The sequence below is a fragment of the Salmo salar genome, chromosome 27 (genome assembly GCF_965601325.2).
Source record: "Salmo salar chromosome 27, fSalSal1, whole genome shotgun sequence".
NCBI lineage: Eukaryota > Metazoa > Chordata > Actinopteri > Salmoniformes > Salmonidae > Salmo > Salmo salar.
The window spans coordinates 43725001-43747500 of record NC_138317.1 but is presented as its reverse complement, the minus strand read 5'-3'; the positions used below and the strand labels follow the sequence as shown (position 1 = coordinate 43747500).

The window sequence follows — 22500 nt, the reverse complement described above, 5'->3', positions numbered from 1 at the left end:
TGCAAACGACTCAACGGTGGTAGGCCTGATTACCAACAACGACAAGACAGCCTAAAGAGAGGTGAGGGCCCTGGTGGAGTGGTGTCAGGGAAATAAGCTATCCCTCAACATAAACAAAACGAAGGAGCTGATCATGGACTTCAGGAGACAGCAGAGGGAGCACCCCCCCCCCCCCCCCCCCCCCCCCCCCCCCCCCATCCACATCGACGGGACAGCAGTGGAAAAGGTGAAAGCTTCAAGTTCCTCGGCGTACACCTCACTGACAATCTGAAATGGTTCACCCACACAGACAGTGTCGTGAAGAAGGCGCAACAGCATCTCTTCAACCTCAGGAGGCTGAATAAATTTGGCTTGTCACCTAAAACCCTGACAAACTTTTACAGATGCATCATTGAGAGCATCCTGTCGGGCTGTAGGGCAACGGCCCAGTCCGCAACCGCAGGGCTCTCCAGGCAGTATTGCGGTCTGCCCAACACATCAACGGGGGTACACTCCCTGGTCAAAAAGATCATCAAGGACAACAGCCACCCGAGCCACTGCCTGTTCACACGGCTATCATCCAGAAGATGAGGTCAGTACATGTGCATCAAATCTGGGACCGAGAGACTGAAAAACTAAATTGGTTATAACAAACTCTGAACACATCTAACAGCAAAATGGATGCAGAGGACGTGACAAATAAACTCGAAATTGGGGAATGTTTACTGGTTGCTCAGGAGGTAAAGGGGAAGTCAGATGTGTGGAATAATTTGACCAGTTGTGGAAAATACTGGAGATCAAGATAAATGAGGAAAGGAGCAAGCGCTGCGTGCGTATTATGTGTGCCAAACAGGTACAATATACGTTTTGGGACAATGTAAACAACACTAAATAAATTCTTAGCATACCAGAGAGTCTGTAATAAATAAAAAAATCTAAAGCCTTTATTACAATAACTACTAAAAAACAGTTGCATTCATTCATGAATGCAATTTCTGAAATGGGATATTTTAGGTCAATTTATTATTTACGCTAATTATTCAATGGTATATTTGTTATTTTATTTTAAAACAAAAAATGTTTGATTGCATTTCAAATCATGAATGACTCCTATAACATGAATGAATAAATGATTGATTGATACACAAGCCCCTTCGGAAGGTGTTCAGAGCCGCTTGAGTTTCCCCACATTTTGTTACGTAACAACCATATTTACATAACACCCCATAATGAGCAAAATGAGATTCAGAATTTTTTGCTAATTTATAAAAAATAAAAAATATTCAGACCCTTTACTCAGTACTTTTTTGAAGCACTTTTGGCAGCGTTTACAGTCTCGAGTTTTCTTGGATATGACTCTACAAGCTTGGCATACCTGTATTTGGGGAGTTTCTCCCATTCTTCTCTGCAGATCCTCTCAAGCTCTGTCAGGTTGGATGGGGAGCGTCGCTATTTTCAGGTCTCGCCAGAGATGTTCGATTGGGTTCAAGTCCGGGCTCTGGTTGGGCTACTCAAGGACATTCAGAGACTTGTCCCGAAGCCACTCCTGCGTTGTCTTGGCTGTGTGCTTAGGGTCGTTGTCCTTTTGGAAGGTGAACCTTCGCCCCAGTCTGAGGTCCTGAGCGCTCTGGAGCAGGTTTTCATCAAGGATCCCTGTACTTTTCTCCGTTCATCTTCGCCTAGATCCTGACTAGTCTCCCAGTTCCTGCTGCTGAAAAACATCCTCACAGCATGATGCTGCCACCACCATGCTTCACCGTAGACGTGACGCTTGGCATTCAGGCCAAAGAGTTTAATCTTGGTTTCATCAGACCAGAGAATCTTGTTTCTCATGGTCTGAGTCCTTCAGGTGCCTTTTGGCAAACTGTCATGTGTCATGTGCCTTTTACTGAGGAGTGGCTTCCGTCTGGCCACTCTACCATAAAGGCCTGATTGGTGGAGTGCTACAGAGATGGTTGTCCTTCTGGAAGGTTCTCCCATCTCCACAGAGGAACTCTAGAGCTCTGTCAGAGTGACCATTGGGTTCTTGGTCACCTCCCTGACCAAGGCCCTTCTCCCCTGATTGCTCAGTTTGGCCGGGTGGCCAGCTCTAGGAAGAGTCTTGGTGGTTCCAAACTTCTTCCATTGAAGAATGATGGAGGCCACTGTGTTCTTGGGGACCTTCAATGCTGCAGAAATGTTTTAATACCCTTCCTCAGATATGTGCCTCGACACAATCCTGTTTCGGAGCTCTACGGACAATTCCTTCGACCTCATGGCTTGGTTTTTGCTCTGACATGCACTGTCAACTGTGGGACCTTATATAGACAGGTGTGTGCCTTTCTAAATCATGTCCAATCAATTGAATTTACCACAGATGGACTCCAATCAAGTTGTTGAAACATCTCAAGGATGATCAATGGAAACAGGATGCACCTGAGCTCAAGTTCGAGTCTCATAGCAAACGATCTGAATACTTATGTAAATATAGGGTTTTTGTTTATATATATATTTGCAAAAAATTCGAAAAAACAGTTTTCGCTTTGTCATTATGTGTTATTGTGTGTCGATTGCGAAGGATTTTTTATTTTTTAATCCATTTTAGAATAAGGCTGTGACGTAACAGAACGTAGAAAAAGTCAAGGGGTCTGAATACTTTCTGAATGCACTGTAAGTATGGAAATATAGGCCTTAGTGAGACTAAACAGGATGCGCTCTTAGGCCCACAGCTTCCAGGTGGTTATACAAGGCTGCTATACGAAGACCACTAATGATAATGACATTAGCTATTATTATAATTATGATCATAATAACAACAGTAATAGTAATAATAACAACAATAATAGTAATAATAACAACAATAATAGTAATAATAACAACAATAATAGTAATAATAACAACAATAATAGTAATAATAACAACAGTAATAGTAATAATAACAACAATAATAGTAATAATAACAACAATAATAGTAATAATAACAACAATAATAGTAATAATAACAACAATAATAGTAATAATAACAACAATAATAGTAATAATAACAACAATAATAGTAATAATAACAACAGTAATAGTAATAATAACAACAGTAATAGTAATAATAACAACAATAATAGTAATAATAACAACAATAATAGTAATAATAACAACAGTAATAGTAATAATAACAACAATAATAGTAATAATAACAACAGTAATAGTAATAATAACAACAATAATAGTAATAATAACAACAGTAATAGTAATAATAACAACAATAATAGTAATAATAACAACAATAATAGTAATAATAACAACAATAATAGTAATAATAACAACAATAATAGTAATAATAACAACAATAATAGTAATAATAACAACAATAATAGTAATAATAACAACAGTAATAGTAATAATAACAACAATAATAGTAATAATAACAACAGTAATAGTAATAATAACAACAATAATAGTAATAATAACAACAATAATAGTAATAATAACAACAATAATAGTAATAATAACAACAGTAATAGTAATAATAACAACAATAATAGTAATAATAACAACAATAATAGTAATAATAACAACAGTAATAGTAATAATAACAACAATAATAGTAATAATAACAACAATAAGGAGATCAAGGAAAAAGGAGGGTTATTATTATTATAAATATAATTTTTCTGACACTTTGGAAGAGTGTAAACAACACTAAATACATTTTAAATAATACTAGAGAGGTTGGTCTAACGGGGGGAAAAATGTTGACGCCTTCATTACAGCATAGCTAAGTTTAAAAACAGACAAATTTGTGAATTGTTTAACCGACATTTTGTGGTTGCTTGAGGCTTGGTGATCAGTAGGCTATTATGCAAACATTCAAACAGACAACTTCTGTAGGTACATATGGATGATTTATAAAGCCAGGCATATTTAACAGTTACGCTATTGATTATAGATATAATTAGGTTTGGGTTTCATCTCTCCTCATTTTTCATAGACAATTAGGGCAAAGGGCTGTTTTCTCGTCTCCGAACTCCGCTGCTGCCTCCGTCGCATTGTTCTCAACACCAATATGCTGGTCAGCTTTGCTATTATGCACATTTGTTATAAAATAATAAATGTTTTATTTGTATTGCACCATTGTTCTAAGATAATATAACCATATAGAATTTTAGTAGCAAATGATTTAACTGAGGCGCCATCCCCATGTCTCCACAATGGATCAGTCCACTCAGACAGTCACAAATCAGACTGATGGACTGTACCATCCCCACATCTCCACAATGGATCAGTCCACTCAGACAGCCCGACGAGGCGACCACCCCATGCCCACGGACGTCCCCGACGGCTCGACGAGGACAGACAGACAGACAGACAGACAGACAGACAGACAGACAGACAGACAGACAGACAGACAGACAGACAGACAGACAGACAGACAGACAGACAGACAGACAGACAGACAGACAGACAGGTAGTGTTACCCTGCTATGTCCTCCTGGAATCCCTCCAGCTCGTCCCTCTGTTCAGACAGAGAAGACTCCAGGTCCAGGTAGGTTCCATTATGGGACAGCTGCAACGCACAGTCATCAAGCTACAGAGAGACAGAGAGAGAGAGGGAGAGACACCGAGAAACAGACAAACAGACAGACAGACAGACAGACAGACAGACAGACAGACAGACAGACAGACAGACAGACAGACAGACAGACAGACAGACAGACAGACAGACAGACAGACAGACAGACAGACAGACAGACAGACAGACAGACAGACAGACAGACAGAGAGAGAGAGAGGGTGAAGGACAATGTTATTATTACACTTTCACAACAGAGAGAAAGAGTAGTACAGTAGACAGTAGCTAGAGAGGAGATACAGACAGTAGCTAGAGAGAGGAGATACAGACAGTAGCTAGAGAGAGAGGAGATACAGACAGTAGCTAGAGAGAGAGAGGAGATACAGACAGTAGCTAGAGAGAGAGGAGATACAGACAGTAGCTAGAGAGAGAGAGAAGATACAGACAGTAGCTAGAGAGAGAGAGGAGATACAGACAGTAGCTAGAGAGAGAGAGGAGATACAGACAGTAGCTAGAGAGAGGAGATACAGACAGTAGCTAGAGAGGAGATACAGACAGTAGCTAGAGAGAGAGAGGACATACAGACAGTAGCTAGAGAGAGAGAGGAGATACAGACAGTAGCTAGAGAGAGGAGATACAGACAGTAGCTAGAGAGGAGATACAGACAGTAGCTAGAGAGAGAGGAGATACAGACAGTAGCTAGAGAGAGAGGAGATACAGACAGTAGCTAGAGAGAGAGAGGAGATACAGACAGTAGCTAGAGAGAGAGAGGAGATACAGACAGTAGCTAGAGAGAGATGAGATACAGACAGTAGCTAGAGAGGAGATACAGACAGTAGCTAGAGAGAGAGAGGGGATACAGACAGTAGCTAGAGAGAGAGGGAGATACAGACAGTAACTAGAGAGAGAGGAGATACAGACAGTAGCTAGAGAGAGAGGAGATACAGACAGTAGCTAGAGAGAGAGGAGATACAGACAGTAGCTAGAGAGAGGAGATACAGACAGTAGCTAGAGAGAGAGAGGAGATACAGACAGTAGCTAGAGAGAGAGAGGAGACACAGACAGTAGCTAGAGAGAGAGGAGATACAGACAGTAGCTAGAGAGAGAGAGGAGATACAGACAGTAGCTAGAGAGAGAGAGGGAGATACAGACAGTAGCTAGAGAGAGGAGATACAGACAGTAGCTAGAGAGAGAGGAGATACAGACAGTAGCTAGAGAGAGAGGAGGTACAGACAGTAGCTAGAGAGAGGGAGATACAGACAGTAGCTAGAGAGAGAGAGGGGATACAGACAGTAGCTAGAGAGAGAGAGGAGATACAGACAGTAACTAGAGAGAGAGGAGATACAGACAGTAGCTAGAGAGAGAGAGGAGATACAGACAGTAGCTAGAGAGAGAGGAGATACAGACAGTAGCTAGAGAGAGGAGATACAGACAGTAGCTAGAGAGAGAGAGGAGATACAGACAGTAGCTAGAGAGAGAGAGGAGACACAGACAGTAGCTAGAGAGAGAGGGAGATACAGACAGTAGCTAGAGAGAGAGAGGAGATACAGACAGTAGCTAGAGAGAGAGAGAGGAGATACAGACAGTAGCTAGAGAGAGGAGATACAGACAGTAGCTAGAGAGAGAGGAGATACAGACAGTAGCTAGAGAGAGAGGAGGTACAGACAGTAGCTAGAGAGAGGGAGATACAGACAGTAGCTAGAGAGAGAGAGGAGATACAGACAGTAGCTAGAGAGAGAGAGGAGACACAGACAGTAGCTAGAGAGAGAGGAGATACAGACAGTAGCTAGAGAGAGAGAGGAGATACAGACAGTAGCTAGAGAGAGAGGGAGACACAGACAGTAGCTAGAGAGAGAGGAGATACAGACAGTAGCTAGAGAGAGAGAGGAGATACAGACATTAGCTAGAGAGAGAGAGGAGATACAGACAGTAGCTAGAGAGAGAGAGGAGATACAGACATTAGCTAGAGAGAGAGAGGGGATACAGACAGTAGCTAGAGAGAGAGAGGAGATACAGACAGTAGCTAGAGAGAGAGGAGATACAGACAGTAGCTAGAGAGAGAGAGGAGATACAGACAGTAGCTAGAGAGAGAGAGGAGATACAGACAGTAGCTAGAGAGAGAGGAGATACAGACAGTAGCTAGAGAGAGAGGAGATACAGACAGTAGCTAGAGAGAGGAGATACAGACAGTAGCTAGAGAGAGAGAGGAGATACAGACAGTAGCTAGAGAGAGAGGAGATACAGACAGTAGCTAGAGAGGAGATACAGACAGTAGCTAGAGAGAGAGAGGAGACACAGACAGTAGCTAGAGAGAGAGGGAGATACAGACAGTAGCTAGAGAGAGAGAGGAGATACAGACAGTAGCTAGAGAGAGAGAGGAGACACAGACAGTAGCAGTAACAGTAGGTTTCCATCCAATTGGCGACAGATTTTCATGCTACTATTATAAAATATGCTAATTTTCCCACCAGTGGTGTGTTTCCACCAAACTGACTTGGTAAGGATAAAAATCAGTGCGTGATGACGTAGTACACAACAACGACAACAACAACAAATCCGCTTACATTTTTATGTACCGAATAAAAAAAAACTAAAGTTCAATGTTTTTCCATCGCATTTTAAATTCTACAGATAGTTTTGTCACAAACACTGTTGCGTTAAATTGCAAATGTGTCTCCTCTGATCTTGGTACATTCACTCTAGACAACAGCTCGCAGATAGGGCTACATTCAATCAAATCAATCAAATGTATTTATAAAGCCCCTATATAGCCCTTCTTACATCAACTGATATCACAAAGTGCTGTACTGAATCCCAGCCTAAAACCCCAAACAGCAAGCAATGCAGGTGTAGAAGCACGGTGGCTAGGAAAAACTCCCTAGGAAAAACTCCCTAGAAAGGCCAAAACCTAGGAAGAAACCTAGAGAGGAACCAGGCTATGAGGGGTGGCCAGTCCTCTTCTGGTTGTGCCGGGTGGAGATTATAACAGCACATGGCCAAGATGTTCAAATGTTCATAGATGACCAGCAGGGTTAAATACTAATCTCTACCTCTGGTTATTACAACGTGAGTCAAATGTAACTTAACTCCTCTCAATGAATAGAACTGAATGAAACCGGATGGGTAGGCAAGTCTACATGTTGAGATTATAACAGAACATAGCCAAGATACCAGGTGGGTAGGCTAGTCTACATGATGAGATTATAACAGAACATAGCCAAGATACCAGGTGGGTAGGCTAGTCTACATGATGAGATTATAACAGAACATAGCCAAGATACCAGGTGGGTAGGCTAGTCTACATGATGAGATTATAACAGAACATAGCCAAGATGACAGGTGGGTAATCTAGTCTACATGATGAGATTATAACAGAACATAGCCAAGATACCAGGTGGGTAGGCTAGTCTACATGATGAGATTATAACAGAACATAGCCAAGATACCAGGTGGGTAGGCTAGTCTACATGATGAGATTATAACAGAAGATACCAGGTGGGTAGGCTAGTCTACATGATGAGATTATAACAGAACATAGCCAAGATGACCAGGTGGGTAGGCTAGTCTACATGATGAGATTATAACAGAACATAGCCAAGATACCAGGTGGGTAGGCTAGTCTACATGATGAGATTATAACAGAAGATACCAGGTGGGTAGGCTAGTCTACATGATGAGATTATAACAGAACATAGCCAAGATACCAGGTGGGTAGGCTAGTCTACATGATGAGATTATAACAGAACATAGCCAAGATACCAGGTGGGTAGGCTAGTCTACATGATGAGATTATAACAGAACATAGCCAAGATACCAGGTGGGTAGGCTAGTCTACATGATGAGATTATAACAGAACATAGCCAAGATACCAGGTGGGTAGGCTAGTCTACATGATGAGATTATAACAGAAGATACCAGGTGGGTAGGCTAGTCTACATGATGAGATTATAACAGAACATAGCCAAGATACCAGGTGGGTAGGCTAGTCTACATGATGAGATTATAACAGAACATAGCCAAGATACCAGGTGGGTAGGCTAGTCTACATGATGAGATTATAACAGAAGATACCAGGTGGGTAGGCTAGTCTACATGATGAGATTATAACAGAAGATACCAGGTGGGTAGGCTAGTCTACATGATGAGATTATAACAGAACATAGCCAAGATACCAGGTGGGTAGGCTAGTCTACATGATGAGATTATAACAGAACATAGCCAAGATACCAGGTGGGTAGGCTAGTCTACATGATGAGATTATAACAGGACATAGCCAAGATACCAGGTGGGTAGGCTAGTCTACATGATGAGATTATAACAGAACATAGCCAAGATACCAGGTGGGTAGGCTAGTCTACATGATGAGATTATAACAGAACATAGCCAAGATACCAGGTGGGTAGGCTAGTCTACATGATGAGATTATAACAGAACATAGCCAAGATGACAGGTGGGTAGGCTAGTCTACATGATGAGATTATAACAGGACATAGCCAAGATACCAGGTGGGTAGGCTAGTCTACATGATGAGATTATAACAGAACATAGCCAAGATACCAAGTGGGTAGGCTAGTCTACATGATGAGATTATAACAGAACATAGCCAAGATGACAGGTGGGTAATCTAGTCTACATGATGAGATTATAACAGAACATAGCCAAGATACCAGGTTGGTAGGCTAGTCTACATGATGAGATTATAACAGAACATAGCCAAGATACCAGGTGGGTAGGCTAGTCTACATGATGAGATTATAACAGAAGATACCAGGTGGGTAGGCTAGTCTACATGATGAGATTATAACAGAATATACCAGGTGGGTAGGCTAGTCTACATGATGAGATTATAACAGAACATAGCCAAGATACCAGGTGGGTAGGCTAGTCTACATGATGAGATTATAACAGAACATAGCCAAGATACCAGGTGGGTAGGCTAGTCTACATGATGAGATTATAACAGAACATAGCCAAGATACCAGGTGGGTAGGCTAGTCTACATGATGAGATTATAACAGAACATAGCCAAGATGACAGGTGGGTAGGCTAGTCTACATGATGAGATTATAACAGGACATAGCCAAGATACCAGGTGGGTAGGCTAGTCTACATGATGAGATTATAACAGAACATAGCCAAGATACCAGGTGGGTAGGCTAGTCTACATGATGAGATTATAACAGAAGATACCAGGTGGGTAGGCTAGTCTACATGATGAGATTATAACAGAAGATACCAGGTGGGTAGGCTAGTCTACATGATGAGATTATAACAGAAGATACCAGGTGGGTAGGCTAGTCTACATGATGAGATTATAACAGAAGATACCAGGTGGGTAGGCTAGTCTACATGATGAGATTATAACAGAAGATACCAGGTGGGTAGGCTAGTCTACATGATGAGATTATAACAGAAGATACCAGGTGGGTAGGCTAGTCTACATGATGAGATTATGGCAGTCAAGCATTGATCGTCATATCATCAAAATAAGACCCTCGATATTTATTGGAAAAGAGCATCAAGATCACTTTCACCACCCTGTGAAGTTCATCGTGAGTTATTTCATCTGTAGCCTAGTAAACTGCATGGTTTCCTTGGACCAGACACCACATATCATCACGTGACAGAAAGTTTACTTCGATATGAGGGTCATTATATCAATATTTGAACATAAACGAATTTTCACCGTCATTTCTCGCATTATTATTTTTACAGACGCATAAAAAAGATCCCACCATGTCGAACAAGCAAATGATGTGTCGGCATTCATGAAATTATACCTTGGTATGACTTTACTGACATAAAAACTGCGGGTGGAAATGTGATTCAGGTACTGAAGGCTACATTACATTAGCATTCAACATTAACTATCTATCCCAATTTATCAATAAACGTTCCAATAAGGTGCAGAGTGTTCCGATTTGCCTGCTGGGGGTCAAACAAACAGGTAACCCTCATTGAGTCTTGTATTAATCCACAATCCTGTATCTATTCCATTTAAACCAACCCATAGCTATTTCATATAGAGGGTTACCCACTGATCGTAGCATGTTTGTGACAGAGACTCCGTCTGATCTGAAATCCCGCAGTTCAGGCCTTGGACTGACGCGGACATTTTGATAACGCCTGAGACTTGGTTAACAAAGTCTGTTCCAGAATTCTGGAATGTTCTCTGAATGGATATAATGGATCTGAATGTTCTGGAATGTTCTCTGAATGGATATAATGGATCTGAATGTTCTGGAATGTTCTCTGAATGGATATAATGGATCTGAATGTTCTGGAATGTTCTCTGAATGGATATAATGGATCTGAATGTTCTGGAATGTTCTCTGAATGGATATAATGTTTATGGAGTTGGCAAAGGTGGGGGTGTCGCCATATTCCTAAAAAACTTGTACAAATATTTATATTTTTGCTTTATTAGTTTCCCTTAACCGTAATTGGAGTAAACTAATGGACAACAACACTTAGGCTTCTACTTCCAGCATATACAGTGCCTTCGGAAATTATTCAGACCCCTTGACTTTTTCAACATTTTGTTACGTTTACAGACTTATTCTGAAATGGATTAAATCAAATAAAAATATATACACAATACCCCATAATGACAAAGCAAAAACAGGTTTGTAGGTTTGAAACTCGAAATTGAGCTCAGGTGCATCCTGTTTCCATTGATCATCCTTGAGATGTTTCTAGAACTTGATTGGAGTCCACCTGTGGTAGATTCAATTGACTGGACATGATTTGGAAAGGCACACACCTGTCTATATAAGGTCCAACAGTTGACAGTGCATGTCAGAGCAAAAACCAAGCCATGAAGTTAAATGAATTGTCCGTAGAGCTCCGAGACAGGATTGTGTCGAGGCACAGATCTGGGGAAGGGTAGAAAAACATTTCTGCAGCATTGAAGTTCCCCAAGAACACAGTGGCCTCCATCATTCTTAAATGGAAGAAGTTTGGAACCACCAAGACTCTTCCTTTAGCTGGCCGTCCGGCCAAACTGACCAATCGGGGGAGAAGAGCCTTGATCAGGGAGGTGACCAAGAACCTGATGGTCACTCTGACAGAGCTCCAGAGTTCCTCTGTGGAGATGGGAGAACCTTCCAGAAGGACAACCATCTCTGCAACATTCCACCAATCAGGCCTTTAATGTAGAATGGCCAGACGGAAGCCACTCCTCAGTAAAAGACACATGACAGCCCACTTGGAGTTTGCCTAAAGGCACCTAAAGGACTCCCAGACCATGAGAAACGAGGTCTGGTATGATGAAACCAAGATTGACGTCTTTGGCCTCAATGCCAAGTGTCATGTCTGGAGGAAACGTGGCACCATCCCTACGGTGAAGCATGGTGGTGGCAGCATCATGCTGTGGGGATGTTTTTCGGCGGCAGGGACTGGGAGACTAGTCAGGATCAAGGGAAAGATGAACGGAGCAAAGTACAGAGAGATCCTTGATGAAAACCTGCTCCAGAGCGCTCAAGACCTCAGACTGGGGTGAAGGTTCACCTTCCAACAGGACAACGACCCTAAGCACACAGCCAAGACAACGTAGGAGTGGCTTCGGGACAAGTCTCTGAATGTCCTTGAGTGGCCCAGCCAGAGCCCGGACTTGAACCTGATCTAACATCTTTGGAGAGACCTGAAAATAGCTGTGCAGCGATGCTCCCCATCCAACCTGACAGAGCTTGAAAGGATCTGCAGAGAAGAATGGGAGAAACTCCTCAAATACAGGTGTGCCAAGCTTGTATATATGATTACTTGTATAATATGATTATACTCTTAGTTAGTATTTATTTTTAGGGCAATCTCACCAGACATTGTCAAAATAAAGAGGTTTAAAATCCTGGTAAGACATCGCAATAAAATAGAAAGATGTATTGCAAAAGGACATTTTAAAATGGTACCGGGAAAGAGAAGTTAGTCTGTGGACATCTGAGGGTTGGAATTAAGATTGGAATGATTGATTGGCCAATACACTTGGAGTCCAGTGTATCAGTTGGCGAGGATTGGATACCATAATTGTTTGAATACTTTAGAATTACTGCATCAAACCTTCCTCCATTCATTCACAGATTAGAGAGGGTTGGATTGGAGGGGGTTGGATTAGAGAGGGTTGGATTGGAGAGGGTTGGATTGGAGAGGGTTGGATTAGAGAGGGGGTTGGATTAGAGAGGGTAGGATTAGAGAGGGGGTTGGATTGGAGAGGGTTGGATTGGAGAGGGTTGGATTAGAGAGGGGGTTGGATTGGAGGGGGTTGGATTGGAGAGGGTTGGATTGGAGAGGGTTGGATTAGAGAGGGTTGGATTAGAGAGGGGGTTGGATTGGAGGGGGTTGGATTGGAGAGGGTTGGATTGGAGAGGGTTGGATTAGAGAGGGTTTGATTGGAGAGGGTTGGATTGGAGAGGGTTGGATTAGAGAGGGTTGGATTGGAGAGGGTTGGATTGGAGAGGGTTGGATTAGAGAGGGTTGGATTGGAGAGAGGGTTGGATTAGAGAGGGTTGGATTAGAGAGGGTTGGATTGGAGAGGGTTGGATTGGAGAGGGTTGGATTAGAGAGGGTTGGATTAGAGAGGGTTGGATTGGAGAGGGTTGGATTGGAGAGGGTTGGATTAGAGAGGGTTGGATTGGAGAGAGGGTTGGATTAGAGAGGGTTGGATTGGAGAGGGTTGGATTGGAGAGGGTTGGATTGGAGAGGGTTGGATTGGAGAGAGGGTTGGATTGGAGAGGGTTGGATTAGAGAGGGTTGGATTGGAGAGGGTAGGATTGGAAAGGGTTGGATTGGAGTAGCAGGAAAGTAATAGAGAAACCCGTGCCTTCACTTATCCAAATACATTCTTCAAAGTTTCCAATCCTAGTTAGATAAAGGTTAAATAAAAAAAATATGCCAATTGGTTAACAGGGGTCTGAACATTCTGATTTAGCCTCGGTTTTCAATTCTCCCCTCTATAGGAAATGTGACAGAGAACGAGATTTGGGTCTTGGACACGTGGTTTGATGTGGGTGTCTTTTGTGTTTGAACGTGGGAAGCATTTGTACTTTCACTCTCTGCCAAAACACAAGTTACAGTCACTCACCCTTGTAGATACCTTGAAATAGGTATTGTGTCTGGAAGTAGCTTCAAGCTAACCAACTTGCTGGTGGCAATATTGGTTTGACTTTGGATAGCCTAACTGTTGGGCAAGTTAGGGACTGTCAATAAATTACACAATGTAAATGGGACAATATTTTCATGTTGCACACCTTTTAGTTGTCTCATTAAATCCTTTTAATATTTGTATATTAATTTCTACAATTTATAGTTGGTTTGAGTTTTTTTTTTTTTTAAGTCGATTAAATGTGGAGATATTTACATTTTAAAATATTGTCCCAATGGACATTGTGTAATTTACTTATGGTCCCTAACTAACCCCATAGGGATATCGAATGTCAAACCAAATTGACATGGGTTTCACAATCGTGTCGTGTGTAGCTGCGCATCCGAATGTATGATTATTTGGATGCTGCCAACTGTGGGCATGTGGGCAGGATTGAAATAAACCCAAGGAAAACGGTTAGTTTTACCTCAATTTCGTGACAGATCATTTTTCCCCTAATTATAAATCTCAGTTTTGGATGAGACTGACGTATCTGTTTACACTTTGTAGTACATTTTGACACTAGAATCAATGTTTCTGACTCAAATCGATGTTGTTTTCAAAAGGAAAAGTTTCTTACTACTTTCAGTTGCTCTTTAAATGTGGCATGGCTTAAACAGTGTTGACAGAGGTAGAGAGTGGTGTATTCTGGGTAAACACACCCAGGCTACAGGAATGACATCTGTCTGTCCTCTCTAGTTTGTTTAATCCCTCGCTTTTTTTTCTTCTTCACGTTTCCTTCACACCCTTTTTTAAACAATTGTTGCCCGTAAAATAAAGCCTTTTTTTACGGGGTGGGTACGAACATGAGCGCTGGTCGTGTAGAGCCTGGAGAACAAAGGGATCATTTTGTGGCAGGGTGCTGTTTTCAACATTAAGCTTGTGTCCCAAATGGCACCAAATTACCTATATAGTGCAGTACTTTTGACTAAGGCCCATAGGGGTTCTGCTCTAAAGCAGTGCACTAGATAGGAAATATGGTGCCATTTGAGACAAACCCTACAGCTCTGTTAAGGGAATTACCCAGCTGCATTATGAAGCTATAAAGACTACAGAACATGAAACCCAACCCAGGGAGAGAGACAGAGAGAGAGAGAGAGAGAGAGAGAGAGAGAGAGAGAGAGAGAGAGAGAGAGAGAGAGAGACAGAGAGGAGAGAGAGAGAGAGAGAGAGAGAGAGAGGACAGAGAGAGAGAGAGAGAGAGAGAGCGACAGAGAGAGAGAGAGACAGAGAGAGACAGAGAGAGAGAGAGACAGAGAGAGAGAGAGAGAGAGAGAGAGAGAGAGAGACAGAGAGAGAGACAGAGAGAGAGAGAATGAGAGAGAGAGAGAGACAGAGAGACAGAATAAGAGAGAGAGAGAGACAGACAGACAGAGAGAGAGAGACAGAGAGAGAGAGAATAAGAGAGAGACAGAGAGAGAGAGAGAGAGAGAGAGAGAGAGAGACAGAGAGAGAGAGAGAGAGAGAGAGAGAGAGAGAGAGAGAGAAGTAAAACACCAAATAATGCATGCAGAGCAGAAATAGCCGATACCTACTTATGATCAAAATCCAGAAAAGAGCCGTTAAATTATTCAACCACTTAAAAGGAAGCGATTCCCAAACCTTCCATTACAAAGCCATCACCTACAGAGAGATGAACCTGGAGAAGAGTCCCCTCAGCAAGCTGGTCCTGGGGCTCTGTTCACAAACACAAACAGACCCCACAGAGCCCCAGGACAACAACACAATTAGACCCAACCAAATCATGTGAAAACAAAAAGATAATTACTTGACACATTGGAAAGAATTTACAAAAAATACAGCAAACTAGAATGCTATTTGGCCCTAAACAGAGAGTACACTGTGGCAGAATACCTGACCACTGTGACTGACACAAACTTAAGGAAAGCTTTGACTATGTACAGACTCAGTGAGCATAGCCTTGCTATTGAGAAAGGCCGCCGTAGGCAGACCTGGCTCTCAAGAGAAGACAGGCTGTGTGCACACTTCCCACAAAATGAGGTGGAAACTGAGCTGCACTTCCTAACCTCCTGTCCAATGTATGACCATATTAGAGATATATATTTCCCTCAGATTACACAGATCCACAAAGAATTAGAAAACAAACCCAATTTTGATAAACTCCCATATCTACTGGGTGAAATACCACAGTGTGCCATCACAGCAGCAAGATTTGTGACCTGTTGCCACAAGAAAAGGTCAACCAGTGAAGAACAAACACCATTGTAAATACAACCTATATTTATGTTTATTTATTTTACCTTTTCTACGTTAACTATTTGCACATAATATGACATTTGGAATATATTTATTACTTTGGAACTTTTGTGAGTGTAATGTTCACTGTACATTTTTTGAATTCTTTATTTCACTTTTGTTTATTATCTACTTCACTTGCTTTGACAATGTAAACATATGTTTCCCATGCTAATAAAGCCCCTTAAATTGAATGAAGAGAGAGAGCGAGAGCGAGACAGAGAGAGACAGAGAGAGAGACAGAGAGAGAGACAGAGAGAGGGAGAGAGAGAGAGAGACAGAGAGAGACAGAGAGAGAGACAGAGAGGAGGACAGAGAGAGAGAGAGAGAGAGAGAGAGCGAGAGAGAGAGAGACAGAGAGAGAAACAGAGAGAGGGAGAGAGAGAGAGAGAGACAGAGAGAGACAGAGAGAGAGACAGAGACAGAGAGAGAGACAGAGAGAGACAGAGAGAGAGAGAGAGAGAGACAGAGAGAGGGAGAGAGAGAGAGACAGAGAGAGACAGGGAGAGAGAGAGGGAGAGAGAGAGAGAGACAGAGAGAGAGAGAGGAGAGAGGGAGAGACAGAGAGAGAGACAGAGAGAGAGAGGGAGAGAGAGAGAGAGAGAGAGACAGAGAGAGACAGAGAGAGAGACAGAGAGAGACAGAGAGAGAGACAGAGAGAGAGAGAGAGAGAGAGAGAGAGAGAGAGAGACAGAGCGAGAGAGACAGAGAGAGAGAGAGAGAGAGAGAGAGAGAGAGAGCGAGATTACTACCACAATACTGTATGATTACTTGTTCAGGGGCAGCAAGTAGCCTAGTGGTTAGAGCAGGTAGCCTAGTGGTTAGAGCAGGTAACCTAGTGGTTAGAGCGGGTAGCCTAGTGGTTAGAGCGGGTAGCCTAGTGGTTAGAGCGGGTAGCCTAGTGGTCAGAGCGGGTAGCCTGGTGGTCAGAGCGGGTAGCCTGGTGGTTAGAGCGGGTAGCCTGGTGGTTAGAGCAGGTAGCCTAGTGGTTAGAGGAGGTAGCCTAGTGGTTAGAGGAGGTAGCCTAGTGGTTAGAGGAGGTAGCCTGGTGGTTAGAGCAGGTAGCCTGGTGGTTAGAGCGGATAGCCTAGTGGTTAGAGCAGGTAGCCTAGTGGTTAGAGCAGGTAGCCTAGTGGTTAGAGCGGGTAGCCTAGTGGTTAGAGCGGGTAGCCTAGTAGTTAGAGGAGGTAGCCTGGTGGTTAGAGCGGGTAGCCTGGTGGTTAGAGCGGGTAGCCTTGTGGTTAGAGCGGGTAGCCTTGTGGTTAGAGCGGGTAGCCTGGTGGTTAGAGCGGGTAGCCTGGTGGTTAGAGCGGGTAGCCTGGTGGTTAGAGCGGGTAGCCTAGTGGTTAGAGCGGGTAGCCTGGTGGTTAGTGCGGGTAGCCTGGTGGTTAGAGCGGGTAGCCTAGTGGTTAGAGCGGGTAGCCTTGTGGTTAGAGCGGGTAGCCTTGTGGTTAGAGCGGGTAGCCTAGTGGTTAGAGCGGGTAGCCTGGTGGTTAGAGCGGGTAGCCTGGTGGTTAGAGCAGGTAGCCTAGTGGTTAGAGCGGGTAGCCTGGTGGTTAGCGCGGGTAGCCTGGTGGTTAGAGCGGGTAGCCTAGTGGTTAGAGCGGGTAGCCTAGTGGTTAGAGCGGGTAGCCTGGTGGTTAGAGCGGGTAGCCTGGTGGTTAGAGCAGGTAGCCTGGTGGTTAGAGGAGGTAGCCTAGTGGTTAGAGGAGGTAGCCTAGTGGTTAGAGCAGGTAGCCTAGTGGTTAGAGGAGGTAGCCTAGTGGTTAGCGCGGGTAGCCTAGTGGTTAGAGCAGGTAGCCTAGTGGTTAGAGGAGGTAGCCTAGTGGTTAGAGCAGGTAGCCTGGTGGTTAGAGCAGGTAGCCTAGTGGTTAGAGGAGGTAGCCTAGTGGTTAGCGCAGGTAGCCTAGTGGTTAGAGCGTTGGGCCAGTAACCGAATGGTTGCTGGATCAAATCCCCGAGCTGACAAGGTAAAAATCTGTCGTTCTGCCCCCTGAACAAGGCAGTTATAACCCACTGTTCCCCGGTAGGCCTTCAGTGTAAATAATGACTAATGCATTACTACTTCATCTGGGTGTGATTTCAGTCAGGACCATGGCTCACAGGGAGAAACCATGTCTACTCAGCACCCTATTCTCCATTTAGTGCAGGTCCATAGGGTTCTGGTTGAATGTAGTGCACTATGTAGGGAACAGGGTGCCATTTGGGACAGACCACAAGCTAATTCCACATCCAGGTGCATGTCATTCAGTGACAGCACCGTACAGAGTCAGCACCGTACAGAGACAGCACCGTACAGAGACTGCACCGCACAGAGACTGCACCGCACAGAGACAGCACCGTACAGAGACAGCAAGGTACAGAGACAGCACCGTACAGAGACAGCACCGTACAGAGACAGCACCGTAGAGACAGCACCGTACAGAGACAGCACCGCACAGACAGCACCGTACAGAGACAGCACCGCACAGAGACAGCACCGTACAGAGACAGCACCGTACAGAGACAGCACCGTACAGAGACAGCACCGTAGAGACAGCACCGTACAGAGACAGCACCGTACAGAGACAGCACCGTAGAGACAGCACCGTACAGAGACAGCACCGCACAGACAGCACCGTACAGAGACAGCACCAGTAAAAGGCCAGAGGTCACAACAGGTGTGTCATGGTTCCCTGCTGTAGTGAGAAGTAGTGGAGGATGATGTTTTACACTCTTACCTCGAAGGGTAAAACCAAATGTGTATTGTTTTGAACCAAAGACCAATTAGGTTTTTTACTACTGGACATATAGCCAAGCAGGTCAGGACAGAGGAATGGCATTCATATATTAGTCCCCTTCACTTCCTGACCTAACGTTTCCTCGATATCCATTTCCTCTACTGTTACCATGCTGTCCAGCCCAGCGTAGCTGCATGAGACGTTGTTCACAGCCCTAGATCCAAGCCCACGAGGCTATGACCACTCTCCTACTACAGAGGCTGACAGCGACGATGGAAGCTCACGGACTTACATAGCCTAGCTACATAATGCTGTGACCCAGCCTGCTAGCCGTAGCTACAGAGAGGCAGTGACCCAGCCTGCTAGCCGTAGCTACAGAGAGGGTGTGACCCAGCCTGCTAGCCGTAGCTACAGAGACTGTGACCCAGCCTGCTAGCCGTAGCTACAGAGAGGGTGTGAACCAGCCTGCTAGCCGTAGCTACAGAGAGGGTGTGCCCCAGCCTGCTAGCCGTAGCTACAGAGAGGCTGTGGCCCAGCCTGCTAGCCGTAGCTACAGAGAGGGTGTGACCCAGCCTGCTAGCCGTAGCTACAGAGAGGCTGTGACCCAGCCTGCTAGCCGTAGCTACAGAGAGGGTGTGACCCAGCCTGCTAGCCGTAGCTACAGAGAGGGTGTGTCCCAGCCTGCTAGCCGTAGCTACAGAGAGGCTGTGACCCAGCCTGCTAGCCGTAGCTACAGAGAGGGTGTGACCCAGCCTGCTAGCCGTAGCTACAGAGAGGGTGTGACCCAGCCTGCTAGCCGTAGCTACAGAGAGGCTGTGACCCAGCCTGCTAGCCGTAGCTACAGAGAGGGTGTGACCCAGCCTGCTAGCCGTAGCTACAGAGAGGCTGTGACCCAGCCTGCTAGCCGTAGCAACAGAGAGGGTGTGACCCAGCCTGCTAGCTGTAGCTACAGAGAGGGTGTGACCCAGCCTGCTAGCCGTAGCTACAGAGAGGCTGTGACCCAGCCTGCTAGCCGTAGCTACAGAGAGGGTGTGACCCAGCCTGCTAGCCGTAGCTACAGAGAGGCTGTGACCCAGCCTGCTAGCCGTAGCAACAGAGAGGGTGTGACCCAGCCTGCTAGCTGTAGCTACAGAGAGGGTGTGACCCAGCCTGCTAGCCGTAGCTACAGAGAGGCTGTGACCCAGCCTGCTAGCCGTAGCTACAGAGAGGGTGTGACCCAGCCTGCTAGCCGTAGCTACAGAGAGGCTGTGACCCAGCCTGCTAGCCGTAGCTACAGAGAGGCTGTGACCCAGCCTGCTAGCCGTAGCTACAGAGAGGGTGTGACCCAGCCTGCTAGCCGTAGCTACAGAGAGGCTGTGTCCCAGCCTGCTAGCCGTAGCTACAGAGAGGCTGTGACCCAGCCTGCTAGCTAGCCGTAGCTACAGAGAGGCTGTGACCCAGCCTGCTAGCCGTAGCTACAGAGAGGCTGTGACCCAGCCTGCTAGCCGTAGCTACAGAGAGGGTGTGACCCAGCCTGCTAGCCGTAGCTACAGAGAGGGTGTGACCCAGCCTGCTAGCCGTAGCTACAGAGAGGCTGTGTCCCAGCCTGCTAGCCGTAGCTACAGAGAGGCTGTGACCCAGCCTGCTAGCTAGCCGTAGCTACAGAGAGGCTGTGACCCAGCCTGCTAGCCGTAGCTACAGAGAGGCTGTGACCCAGCCTGCTAGCCGTAGCTACAGAAATGAGAGATATTAAACCACTAACCCTACAGGGAGAAGACTAAACTCTACTGGCCCTCCCAGTGACAGTCTGGTCAGACGTACGGGTTAGGAGTATGGTGCATTAAAACCACTAACCCTAACCTTAAAACCCCAACACTGTGGTATCTCTTGAAGAAATAGAATCAACTAGAATTTGCATGGTTACCAAAATGGGTTCACATATCCCAATGGACAGGACTAAACTACCAACCAAACAGTCACCATTCTGTTGTGGATTATCGCGTAACTCACTATGGCACTCGTTTATTAGTTAAATAATAAATTGCTATCTGAGACTTCAATTTCAGATGTAAAAAAGGCATACAGAGCAGCTTATTCCATCATTGACGATAGATGGCTGGCTATTATCATTTGGGATTGAAGCTGGATCTAACCAACAGATGGCATGGGACGAGATGGACTAATCTCCACATGAGACCACTTTTCGAGGTCCGACAATGAGTATGCCCTAAATGGCACCCTATTTCCTATGTAGTGCACTACTTTTGACCAGGGTCTATAGGGTAGCAGTGCACTACTTTAGACCAGGGCCCATAGGGCACCATTTGGGATGAATGCCACTGTACATGTTGCCGTTCCCCTTTCACTCTCCACAGAAATACTAGCCTTATAAATACTGTAGCCTTATAAACATCTCTCTGTCCCTCTCTCTCTCTGTCTCTCTCTGTCTCTCTCTCTGTCTCTCTCTCTGTCTCTCTCTCTGTCTCTCTCTCTCTCTCTCTGTCTCTCTCTGTCTCTCTCTGTCTGTCTCTCTCTGTCTCTCTCTCTGTCTCTCTCTCTCTGTCTCTCTCTCTCTCTGTCTCTCTCTCTGTCTCTCTCTGTCTCTCTCTGTCTCTCTGCTCTCTCTGTCTCTCTCTCTGTCTCTCTCTCTGTCTCTCTCTCTGTCTCTCTCTCTGTCTCTCTGTCTCTCTCTGTCTCTCTCTGTCTCTCTCTCTCTGTCTCTCTCTCTCTCTGTCTCTCTCTCTCTGTCTCTCTCTCTCTCTGCTCTCTCTGTCTCTCTCTGTCTCTCTCGTCTCTCTCTGTCTCTCGTCTCTCTCTCTGTCTCTCTCTCTCTCTCTGTCTCTCTCTGTCTCTCTCTGTCTCTGTCTCTCTCTCTGTCTCTCTCTCTGTCTCTCTCTCTCTCTCTGTCTCTCTCTCTCTCTCTGTCTCTCTCTCTGTCTGTCTCTCTCTCTCTGTCTCTCTCTCTCTCTCTGTCTCTCTCTCTCTCTGTCTCTCTCTCTCTCTCTCTCTGTCTCTCTCTCTCTCTGTCTCTCTCTGTCTCTCTCTGTCTCTCTGTCTCTCTGTCTCTCTCTGTCTCTGTCTCTCTCTCTGTCTCTCGTCTCTCTCTGTCTCTCTCTCTCTCTCTCTCTCTCTCTCTCTCTCTCTCCATCCAAACTACCTGGTTTTACATGATCAGCTCTAATGGACCGGCAACGATGTGTTTGATGTATTTGATACCATTCCACTGATTCCGCTCCAGCCATTACCAAGGACCCGTACTCCCCAATAAAGAAGCCACCAAACTCCTGGCCCTAAACATCGACAGGCTACAGAGAAACTCCTGGCCCTAAACATCGACAGGCTACAGAGAAACTCCTGGTCCTAAACATCGACAGGCTACAGAGAAACTCCTGGTCCTAAACATCGACAGGCTACAAGAGAAACTCCTGGTCCTAAACATCGACAGGCTACAGAGAAACTCGACAGGCTACAGAGAAACTCCTGGTCCTAAACATCGACAGGCTACAAGAGAAACTCCTGGTCCTAAACATCGACAGGCTACAGAGAAACTCCTGCTCCTAAACATCGACAGGCTACAGAGAAACTCCTGGTCCTAAACATCGACAGGCTACAAGAGAAACTCCTGGTCCTAAACATCGACAGGCTACAAGAGAAACTCCTGGTCCTAAACATCGACAGGCTACAAGAGAAACTCCTGGTCCTAAACATCGACAGGCTACAGAGAAACTCCTGGTCCTAAACATCGACAGGCTACAAGAGAAACTCCTGGTCCTAAACATCGACAGGCTACAGAGAAACTCCTGCTCCTAAACATCGACAGGCTACAGAGAAACTCCTGGTCCTAAACATCGACAGGCTACAAGAGAAACTCCTGGTCCTAAACAT

The 22500-nt window shown here is 44.9% G+C and overlaps 1 protein-coding gene across 1 annotated transcript in view; it reads right to left on the bottom strand.

Moving 5' to 3' along the window:
* The window catches only part of LOC106570731 (FH1/FH2 domain-containing protein 3), a 189568-nt gene that overhangs the window by 156009 nt on the left and 11059 nt on the right, over window positions 1–22500 (bottom strand). Inside the window, exon 2 of the mRNA XM_082970279.1 lies at window positions 4431–4540. Coding sequence (XP_082826405.1) covers window positions 4431–4540 — 110 coding nt within the window. The remainder of the gene's footprint in view (window positions 1–4430; window positions 4541–22500) is intronic.